This window comes from Poecilia mexicana, unplaced genomic scaffold (genome assembly GCF_051168715.1).
Source record: "Poecilia mexicana isolate PSO_F unplaced genomic scaffold, ASM5116871v1 scaffold_5, whole genome shotgun sequence".
Taxonomy (NCBI): domain Eukaryota; kingdom Metazoa; phylum Chordata; class Actinopteri; order Cyprinodontiformes; family Poeciliidae; genus Poecilia; species Poecilia mexicana.
The window spans coordinates 32,188,809-32,201,175 of NW_028263374.1; the positions used below are offsets into that span (position 1 = coordinate 32,188,809).

Consider the following 12,367-nt stretch of genomic DNA (forward strand, 5'->3'; position numbering starts at 1 on the left):
TGTTACTCTTTGCTGCAGTTCTTCAACATTGAGTTTCTGAGATTGTTTACCTGAGATTGATTACCTCATCACTGTTAGGGTGGGCATTTATTGTATGGTTTATCATTTATTGTGATAAATTTCTTATGATAAAAATTTAAATGTATTATTGCCACAATAAATTCCAATTAATGATGTTTAAAAATCCCCAAAACTGTCCAGATTGGTTTAGTATTTTCTCCAGTTTGTTCAATTACAGTATTATTACATATCAGCATATTTGAAAATATGATTAAATGCAATTACTGTATACAAATCCCTCTTCTATATGAGAAAACCAATAATAAATAGTTCTTATTGTCATTTTTATTGTCTTCACAATATCACAAAATATCAAAATGAAACTTTAAATCTCTATCACTCATTTGGCCCTCGTCATTGTTGGTGCCCTCGCAGGTGCCAACCAGCATTTGTATTAAAGCTACAGCAGACACACGAAGTATAAACCTGGAGAATGTTATTTAAAGCGATCCCTCTGCTCTCATTCTGTTGACCGTGTTCAACCTCATGATTCATTTAAAATCTGACCTGTGTTCAGCCAGCTCCATATCCTCCTATCATGTGCAGCACAGCCTAATGGCATGTTTGAACCTCGACACCTTCCATTACTGAAAGATTGCTCTGGGATGTTTAGCGGGCAGTCGCTACATTGGAAGATAAAGTTGTCGCTGCGTTAACAGCACTCCAGCCTTCCTTTTATAGCACAGAGCAGTTTTGGTCTCTTTGGAGCGTTTAACTGAAACCGGCCCACCTGGAACATGATTTAGCGTCTCAGAGGTTCCCCAAGCAATCTGCTAGAGCAGATTTTTCTTTCTTTTTTTGAGTGGCTGTCTTGACAAAACTAGACAGAGTTCTTTTTAATGGTAGAAAATGTTTCCTCATCTGATCCTACATGCAAAGGGCTTAACTTTTCTTACATCCTGTTCAAGATCAAGTTTCTGGAACCTGAAAGGACACTGAAAAGAGTGTAGTTGTTAAGAATAAACCCTAAATTACAGATACAATTGCAAAGCAAAAAAATGAAAAACATTTTGGTGTAAATAATTATCAAATTAATTGTGATTAATTGATTATTGAAGTAATCGCCAACTAACATAGTAATCAAATAATCATTAACTAAAGTATATAGACTCAAAAAGGCCATTTGCTGAAAGAACTCAGAGCAGTAAGTAAGCCAAAACTGTACAAATAATAGATCCATTTTGCATTTAAAGATGAAAAAAACCTTCTTTGTCTGTAAATATGTTCTACCCATGATTAATGTGGCCTCGTTTTAACTTCAACTGGTTCAAATTCAGTTAAAAAAGAAAAACTTCTATGAAGTAGCTTTTGCTCAAGTCAAAATTTATTTATGTAGCACATTTACAACCTCAGCCGACCAAAGTGCTTCACAACAATCACAACATCACAGGTACACATACGATAAAACAAAAAATACAATTCAGATTGGTAAAAAATGACCAAAAAATAATGTAAATTTTGCTATCCAATTATTAATCAATAATAATTGACTAATTGCTATGTAATTAATTATTAATTAATTGGACAGCAATAAATTAAATAATGACAGACAGTATTTTTTTTAGCTGCACATGCCGTGTCGAGGACCAAGGCCTCCATACATGAGTTGTGCTTTGCCCCGCCACCATAGGACCCTGAATAATCAATCTTTAAAATATTGGTTAGTTGCCTCCCCAGTTCGCCTTAAAGTTTTTCACCAGTGTCCTGCCAGTTTATACGTCTCTCTGTTTCAGCACAGCTACTTCAGATTTTCCAACTACCTCCTCAACATGTCTGATGCCTGCTAACGAACAATCATTTGACTCAAGTGTGTTGAGCCAGTGAAAGTACTAAAACATGTAGTACTTTTGCCAATCCTCAAGGGCAACCAATCCTCAAATTGCCCTTGAGGATTGATTTTGGACACGACTGGTTTAGTGAAATTAAATCAATAAAAAGCAACGATAGAACTCACAGCCATGTTTAGCATTGAAAGTAAGAGCATTTCCACAAACAAAATGTGAACTTAAGGAACTAGGATTAAACAGCCGTGTAGCCATACAAAAACTACAGATCAGGGAGCGTGATTCAGAAAATAAAAGGCTGAAAGGGGGATATTTTGCAAAATGTACTATTTTGAGCTTTGTATCATTAAACATATACCTAGAGTCAAGGGAGGAAATTGCATTTCATTATTGGGGAGGACCATAAACAGGGAAATTTCTTAAGAGCAATTTTGGGGGAGTCGGCAAAGTCACAATGAAATTTCTTGAAATGTGGTTTAAATATTTTTTTGTGTGTTCAAGCTGCAGGACCAAAAATGACTAGTAAGTAACGATGGATATCAAATGTGTCTTTCTCAGTAAATAAACTGTTGAGACTTATAGAAGTCAAATTAAGACTCAAATGTTGTTCAGATATGAGTTTGGTTCAGAGTCACCGATCTAATCTCTGGTACCTTTATAAAAACCTAAGGCTTTAAGTAAAAAGAAGTTTTTATGACTTACTCCACTTAATAAAATTCCTCATAAATATTGATTTATTGCAGTGGCTGTCAATACAACTTATGTTTTACTTAAATCGTAACTTAAGTTGCTTTAAACTTTTTTTTTCTTGGTTTTTCCATGTCCTGGATGGCTGAGAACCTATAAATATGTAGAAATTGAATATCTGGGAAGTATCTTTTTTTTTACATTTTTTATTTTTATTTATTTATTTTTTTAACTGTCAGCAGCAGTAGCCCCTCTGCTCTCGGCTCCCATACAGAGCTGTCGGCTAGCAGTAACGCTCAGCTGCTCCCTCCCATTTCAAACTCTTCTTATGAAAGTAAGAGTTAGAGAGCTAAATATAATTGAAATATTGGCTACCTTTGACAGAAAAATTAGCTAAGTCTATGAAAGCAATGTAGCAGTTTAGCTAGTTTTGATTTCCAAGGCATAGTGTGGCAGTTTATCATGATTCAGGCAAAGTAAAGAAATAATGAACTGCAGTCTGATTTTTATTGTTAATGTGTTTCACTTTATTGAGCGGTGAAAGTAAATAAAATGTGTAACATATCTTTTGCTTTAAGTATTTATTTACTGGAGGGATTTTGTTTGTGCTGAAGAGCCACAGCTAACAGCTAGTTCTTCACTTCAGCGGTTCTGACTGAGCCTGTGCCGTCTAGCTCTGCTGTTGCTCCTCATACACATTGGACTGACCAAGGGCGTAGGAACACGTTTATCATTGAGGGGGACACATATCGGAAACCTGAAAGATCCGTAAATAGCTTGAGCAAAAATGTCAAACAATGGTGTCACCAATGCGTTACTCTAATCTGACCCCTGTAAGCAGTAATCTAACGTGTTACTATTTACAATCCAATAATCAGATTAAAATTACGTATCCAAGTTACGTATTTGTAATTTTTTTTTTAGAAAACACATATTTTTGCTTTCTTCTTTTTCCTTGGGGAGATACGTTTCATGTGTAACAGCAGCGACACAAAAACGTAAACGATGGAAGGAAAAGAGATGCACATTTTCTAGCTAGCTGATGGATGAATTTTACATTGAGTAATCAAATTACTCTTTCAAAGTAACTATGCCATCCATGGCAATAAACTAACTACACTATATATCATATGTGTGTAGACCTGTCACAATAACAAATTTAGATGTTTGATAAACGATATTATTGTTGTTTTGAGACCATTTTTAAGTAATATAATGTTAATGGCAAAACAATAATGCAAGAACACAATCTGAAAGATCAGTAAACATTAAATTATAATGAACATTTAACACTGCAACTGGAAGACATTTCAAATATCCAAAAATAAACAAAACGACAAATAAAATGAATTTTCAAGTCTTTGTAAAAAAAAAGAATGTCCTTCAAAAAAAGGTTTAGTTGAGACCAAAGCACCATCCTGAAAGCTTTTATCATACAGTTTTTGGTAGAAAGAGAGAGTAATAAAAAGAGAAACGATAAATCATGCCAATGGAAATTATTGAATTTGTTTTAATTTTTCATGAGCACGGAGCTTGGTTCATTGTTCGCGTTGAAGCACACACGCAGCGGCACGCGCCGACCCCGCCGCATGCGCAGTGCCTCGTGCACCTCTGGATCTTTTGTAACTCGGTGCGGATCACGCGCGCCGCTCTCCCAGGCGGCTCCAATGTAAACCTTAACTATAAACGCCATACCGCTGTCTTGGCTCAAAACAGCGACTATAGAGAGAAAAAATGAGATGTAAGCTCGGGGACTGGGCTGATACAGTTTATAATCAGTCTACAGTTAACTCGCACTTTGTGAATAATATTAGAGTTGCTACCTGTAACTATCCTGGCTCCCTGGCTGGGGTGCCAGTTTTGGCGGGTCTGAATCGCTGCCAACAAAAAACTCCGCTTCATCTCCAAGACGACGAACAAAATATGGGTCCAGTTTTTGCCTTTTCCTTGCTCTCTTTTTTCCATCCTTCTCACTTTGCCGCTCCATGGAGCTCCACTCCTGTTAACTTAGTCGTAAAAATGTCCTAACAAGTTTGCCATCTGTTGCCAAGAGACTGATAATGACATTGGTGGACGGCTGGTGACAAGTTTTACCCAGAATACCTTTGGAGACGATAAGGACGATCCTCTTGTAATTTTGCTAGTGAAATGTAAGAGTAAAGATAATGCCAGTCATGTAGCATAACATTTTATTCAATATTTTACACCGACAATGTCACTAAAATCAGTCGGTCTTGTGAAGCTTTAAGCAATCATGAGTCAACAATGCCTGGGGCAGCCTACTATATAATTCACTGGGGTAGGGATGTTTATAGTTGAATGTACATTAAACTTATTAGGAGAGAGCTCACCTTTAAAGTACGCGAGTGGAAAAATCGGGCGATTTCACAACTGAGGGGAAATTATTGTGGGGGACAAATACGGGTCCTTCCAATATTTTTGGGGACACATCCCTCCCTCAACCCCGTTCCTACGCCTATGGTTCTAACAATGGCGGGAGTAGACCTAAAAATGTATTAATTTTTTCTTAGATGTATGGCAAATTTATTTAGTTCTTTGTTTCTTTTGCCTTTTCATATTGATATTGTTTAAATACATAGGTTTCTTTTATGATTTCTTTTGGGGGGAACAATTCTAGACTTCCCCCTTGTCCCCTTGTATTTCCCTCCATTCCTGGAGGGTTGCTTTGACTCATTAATGCATGTTTGAGAAAACCTTGAATCGCTGCGCTGGAAAACACATAACAGCCCCCCACTCCTCCTCCCTTTAATTTGCAGGGTAGCATAAAGTTAGGCTCTGAAGCAATGAAAGGTCTGAGTCCATTATTACACTCTTCCAACGTGACGATGCATCAGTACAGACAGATGCAGTGATATGCCTACTGTACAAGCCTGTGGCTTCAGTGGTTGCTGCGGTTGATCAGGTCTAGATTCAGCAACATTATGAGCCCAAAGAATGAGGTAATCTGATTTTTGGATTTGCTCTCTTCACACCCCGTGAATGATTGCTTGTCTTGTCTCTGGAGAAAGCTGTGATAACAAAGAGCAAGCAAGCGTCACAGTCTGAGGGAAAATGTTCTTGCCAATCACCAGAGATGATGGCAGCTCCTGGGCACATTTAAACAACAGTTCTGCTCTTTTATAATTGCATATTCGCAAGCTGCTGCTCCTCTTTCTGTGTGTGTGGGAGACTTCACAGCTCCAACACCATGAGTACACATGCACCGTGACAGCAGGAATGTGGCCTCTAATGAATAATAGTGGTTTCTTTTAATTTTAGTCAAATGAATAATGTGACATGCTAATTTGCGATTAGCCTCTGGGTGTAGCTTATCTGATTTTAGACTGATTTCCTTCCTATTGCATTCCCTCTTCATGTCATTTTATTTTTAGACCCTGGGGTAAAATTAAATCCAAACACATTAAAGGGTTTCTGAGTTTTGGGCTCCGTTATAAACTGTGTCCCTAATTTATTTTTCACTCTTTTTGGATTTATCTCACACACACTCTTTCTTCTCCCAGGTCTCCACCAGAGCACACATATTTTGACCCCAACGATTTTCTGGAGGGCATCCAACAGGAGATGGAGCGCGAGGTACTTGAATACGAGGTAAAACTTAATCTCTCTTCTGTTTTATCAGTAACACGAGAGCAGAGATAGACCTGAGATGAAATAATCCAGCTGAGTTGCCTTTTTTAGTGACGACCATGTCCTGGTGCGGCCATTGTTAGCTATCAATGACAAGACTGGAGAAGCAGTTTTTTTTAAACTCCTCCTAACCCCCAAACCCTACCCACAGCACTGACATCATTACTTATTAGCAACGGGAGCCTGACTTCATGCAGAAACGAAATGGCTTGTCAGATAATATGCTGTCCTCACAATGTGTGTGTTACAAAGCTAACAAACCTAGCGATACAGCTAGCCAGACAGCTAGCTAACACTTGAAGTGGAAATAATCCAGTCCTCGACTGTTTTGTGGTTTTATTCACAACTCTATTTCATTTCGTTTTGTAAAGCCGTAACAAATTATGAGGGAAACTATTTATTAATTACACATAAAATACAAAAGGTGACTAGACCTCAACCAATAATAGCGTAGATGCTTTTTAAGGATGTACCTTGTAAAATTAGCTGAAGCTCATAGAAAAGCACATAGAAATAATTAGTTTAACAAAATTACTACATAATATTCAAATAATTATTGATAACATGAACCTATGTCCATGGAAAAATTTATTTAAAGGTCAGCCAGTAACACCATGCTTTCAGCCTGACCAGTTTAGACCAAATTATAAGGTCAAACTTGTTGAACGATGTCCACCAGGTGGCAGCAAAGCTCTGTTGTACAACTTTTTTTTAAACATATATTTATTGATTTTTACAAGAGAACAAGAAACATACATATACTCACTTACAAATATTTAAAATATAGACCCAGACAAAACAAAAACCAAAAGGACATACACACAGGGGAGGAGAAAAAATAAATAAAATAAAATAAGTTTGCAGCAGACCCTCAATAGACCAACCAGCATAAACATCAGTTTGTCTTACCATATGACCTTATAACAAATCCTTTTTCCACCCATCGAGTTGGATATCATTTTGACCCAGTCAAGTGTAAAAGACAGACCAGATTTCCCAAAATTTATCAAGCTTGTTCTTAGTAAAATAGCTGATTTTCTCAAGTGTAAAGTAAAACGTCATTTGAGTAAGCCATTATGAAATTCCACATAATGTCTCTTTTTTCCATGAGGATGCAATACAACGTTTAGCTTCCAAAAAGGAGACATTAAGTAAGGATCTCAAGTTGTTTGGGATAGCACAGTCCTCAGGATAAATATTTGAGATGCACATTTTAGGATTTAAAGGAACCTTTTTAATCATCTGACTAATCACAATCAATACATCCTTCCAAAAAGCTAACACTCTAGGACACGCCCACATACAATGAAATAAAGAACCTTTTTGGAAGTAGATTTAATGCAAGTGTCAGGAATATTAGGGTTAAAGTGATGCAATTTAACTGCAGTGATGTATTACCTAGTCAGTGATGTATTGCAGTAATTTGTAATTTGCGTTGGCAGATTGTGTATGAGTCGAAGTGCAGGCTTCTGACCACTCCTCACGCGACATGTTTTCTCCCAAATCTGTTCCCCATGTTTTTAAAATGTTGGCCAAAAATTCTTTACATTTGTCAACAAACAAGGAATAAAGAAGAAACACCTGTCCTCTGTCATATAGGTCAGTGGTCACCAACCTTTTTATTACCGCGGACCGGTCAAGACTTAGCAATTTTGCCGCGGCCCGGAGGGGGCGAGGTGACCGTAGGCTTCTGCATGTTGGTGTGTTCCCAGCCCGCTAAAGCCTTTATTTATTTATTTATTTATTTTTTTGCCCCGATTTTTCCTTTACGACAATCTTACAGCGTCCTGCGGGGTGTTACGCGGTGGGGTGTTGAATATGCCCGATATAACATCAGGCATATTCAACAATGTCTTGGCCTGATTCTTCTTCTTCTTCTTCTTTTTGTTTTATGGCGGTTGGCAAACAACTTTCAGGTGCATTACCGCCACCTTCTGGACTGGAGTATGAACCAGATGTCTAATCCCTATAATCTCCCTATTAGACCTGTTTTTCTAAGAAACCTAAACACAGAATTAAAAACCACATCTCCAGATGATTTTTGTAGCAGATCTCTAATATTTAATTTAACTTTATTCCTATTTAACTCTTCTACTAATTCCTCTCTTTCTAGATTATATTTATTACATTCCATAAAAATATGTATAACTGTTTCCAGCTTTCCACAAAAATCACATAACCCCGTACTATGTTTATTTATTATTTTCAAAGTACTATTTAACCCTACGTGTCCAAATTTTAACCTAGATATAATATCTTCCTCTCGTTTATTCCTATTTTCTTTTCTACACTCCCCCACTTTTTTTTGAATATTATAATAAAACCTTGCTTTCTTTTCACCCTCCCACTGTTCCTGCCACTTCTTCTTGTAATATATTTTGCTTATACTCCTTATCTCATTTTTACTATACTTAACTTCCAATTCAATTTCATTTCTCTTACTCGCACTCTTTGCGAATGTATCTGCTAATTCATTACCAACTATTCCGGTATGAGCCGGAATCCAAATAAATTTAACAGTAGATCCATTTTTTCCCATTTTATGTATTGATTTATTTATATCTATCAGAATGTCTTGTCTTGCTTCCGACTCTTGTTCCATAATACTTATTAATGCACTACTTGAATCAGAACAAATTAACACTTTCTTTTCGCTTAATTTTTCACTCCATTTTAACGCCATTGAAATAGCCAGTAACTCTCCTGTGTATACATTCAAACTATCCGTTAATCTTTTATTTTCCATAATGTTTAAATCTGGAATTATAAATGCTATTCCTACTCTATCATTTATCATTTTTGATGCATCTGTGTATATTTGTAAGTATTCTCCATATACCCTTCTTATGTATCCTTCCACCTCTCCTTCTACCGTTTGTTTTCCTTCTTCCAACAATGTTAAATCAACTTTCATCTCTTTTTGTATCCAAGGCGGATTACATGAAAAATCCACCACCGGGCTAATTAAACATTGATTTAATCCTATTTCCTTTACTTCTTTATTTATTATCCATCCAAAACTATTTACATTTACACTCTTAACACTTTCTTGGCATGGTTGTAATATATTATTTATAGGATAATTTCTTTTATGCCCTTTTACGTTTGCCCAAAACCCTACTCCTAATTGTTTCCTTCTTAACTCCAATGGCATTTCCCCCATTTCTACCTGTAGTGCTGACACTGGTGTCGTCTTCATTGCCCCACAGCAAATTCTTAACGCTTGATACTGTATTTTATCTATTTCTTTTAATAAGTTACCTGAGGCAGAATTATATACCACACTTCCGTAATCCATTACCGATCTAATAAGTCCAATATATGTTTTCAAAGTTTTCCTACCTGCTCCCCATTCTTTGCCTCTCAAACACTTCATGATATTTAATATTTTTTTACTTCTCTCTATTATTTTACTAATATGCATTTTCCATGTAAGCGTTTTATCGAACCATAAACCTAAATATTTGAATTTATCTACCCTTTCTACTTCCTTATCATACATTTTTAATTTTATATTAGCACCTACCTTCCTCTTAGTGAAGTTAACAAATTTAGACTTTGAACTTGAAATTCGAAATCCCCACTCTAGCGCCCAATCTTCTACTTTACCTAACGCTTCTTGCATTTTATAATTTATAAATTTTATATTTCTTCCCCGTTTCCAAATAAGACCATCATCCGCATATAAAGTCATTCCAAACTTACCTTCGATTTTACTAAAAATATCATTAATCATTATTATAAATAACATTGGACTTATAATACTACCTTGAGGAGTGCCATTTTCAGTTAAATATTTTGAACTTACTTCATTTCCTATTTTAACTCTTATACTTCTATCAGTTAAAAAATCTTTAATCCAATTATAAATTTTACCTCTTAACCCTATTTGTCTAATTCTAATCAGTAAACCTTCCTTCCATAACATATCATATGCCTTCTCAATATCCAAGAACACTGCCATTAAAACCTCTTTATTCACCTGTGCTTTTCTGATTTCATGTTCAAGCTGTACCATAGGATCTGTTGTACTTCTTCCTTTCCTGAAGCCATATTGATATGATTTTATTTTTTCTCTCGATTCTAAGAAGTACATTAATCTATTATTCACCATCCTCTCCATTACTTTCCCGACACAAGATGTTAAAGCTATTGGCCTGTAACTTTCAGCTAACTGAGGATCCTTACCTGGTTTACAGATAGGAATAATAATTGATTCTTTCCACTTATCTGGCAAAGTTCCTTCTTCCCATGTTTTATTATATAATTTTAGTAAAACTAATTTACTCCTTTCACTCAAGTTTTTAAGCATAACATAATTTATTTGGTCCTCCCCTGGTGTTGAATTTTTTGTATTCTTTAATGCTTTATTTAACTCTGTCATTGAAAACTTCATATTTATAGTATCATTATCAACCATTTCCTCATTTATCCTTTCGTTAATTCTCTTCCTTCTTTCTCTTTTTTACTAAGATTTTCATTACTATGCACTTTAGCTAAAACTTTTACTAATAATTCTACCTTATCTTTATCTTCTATAATCATATTTCCATTATTTTTCAATATTGAAAAATTGTATTCCTTTGACTTTCCTGACATTTTCCTAATTGTATTCCATACTCTATCTAATGCTGTAGTTTTTCCTAATGATTCACAATATTTACTCCAATAAAACTTTTTCGCATTTCTAATCTTCCTCCTGACTTCTGCTTGTTTCCTCTTATAACTAATTAGGTTTTGGAAACTGGCATCTTTTTTAAGTGTTTTAAAAGCCTTATTCCTTGCTTTAATTGCCAATGTACATTCTATATTCCACCAAGGGACTATTCTTTTCTTTTTAATCCCTTTACCTTTTGGGATTGCTTCTTTTGCTACTTCAATAATACTCTAACTTCTAAATTTAATTCGTTTATTGATTTATTTATATCTATATTTATCAATCTATTTTCACTTATATCTTTATATTTCCTCCAATCAGCATCTTTAAACCTCCATCTTCCTTGACTATTTACCGGTTCTTTTTCCGTATCTAACTCAACTTCAGTAAATATTGGATAGTGATCACTGCCTATTGTACTATTTTTATTTATTTTCCATTTACAACTATCTGCCATACCTTGCGATACTAGAGTGAGATCAATGGCAGATTCCTTACCACTAATCATATCCAACCGAGTTCCTTCCCCATTATTTAATACTACCAATTCTTTTTCCTCAATTATTTCTTCTAAAATTCCCCCATTATAATCATCTTTCTCACCCCATAAAGTGCTGTGTGCGTTAAAATCCCCACACCATATTAGCTTCTCTCCCCTGTGTTTAAGTATATTTTCTATCTTTGCTTTATCTATTTTCTTACAAGGATTATAATAATTTATAATTACTATACTTCCATTTTTTGTCCACACTTTAATTCCATGAATCTCTAATTCCGTGTCCAATTGTATCTTAATAAATTTTATCTTTTCTTTTATACATATAGCACATCCTCCTCCATTTCCATTTCCTCTATCTCTTCTTATAGTTGAATACCCATTAATACTAAACTGTAATGTTTGTTTTAACCAAGTTTCTTGAATACAAATTACATCTGGTTTCTCCTTTAATCTATTAATAAAACCTTTAAACTCTTGACCATTAGCAATTAGACTTCTAGCATTCCATTGTAATATTAAAATTATATGACTATTTGATTTGCTTCATTTTCACCTGATCCCTCTCCTTGTCTGAGTTCCTCCTGAATTCTTTCCCATGATAAATCCGTGACATTAAAGAATCTTACTGCTGCTTTCACTATTATTTTAATTTTTTCAGTTTTAGTCCTCGCTTGTTCTGAACAATTTATAATGTAGGCTAAGAACGGGATCAGTTTTTCTAACGTGACATTATTTTGACCTTTATCTATCATCTTCTTTTCTACTTTTGCTCTTTGATTTACCCCTGCACTTTTCACCTCCTTTACTGCTTCTGCATATGACATTCTCTTCTCTGTTTTTAGTTTTTGAATTTCTGCTGCTTCTTTTCTCACCATACACCCTGCATATGCTGCAGTATGATCTCCTCCACAGTTGCAACATCTTATCGGCTTCTCTCCACACTCCCCATAGGAATGTTCTCCTCCACACCTACCACATCTTTGCTTCCCATTACACACTTTTGCTGTATGTCCATATCTCTGACACTTGTAG

At 35.4% G+C, this 12,367-nt stretch overlaps 1 protein-coding gene across 1 annotated transcript in view; it reads left to right on the forward strand.

The window, feature by feature from the left end:
- The window catches only part of pdzrn3b (PDZ domain containing RING finger 3b), a 233,886-nt gene that overhangs the window by 186,878 nt on the left and 34,641 nt on the right, over nucleotides 1–12,367 (forward strand). Inside the window, exon 5 of the mRNA XM_088005922.1 lies at nucleotides 6,053–6,140. Within this exon, the coding sequence (XP_087862048.1) occupies nucleotides 6,053–6,140 (88 nt within the window). The remainder of the gene's footprint in view (nucleotides 1–6,052; nucleotides 6,141–12,367) is intronic.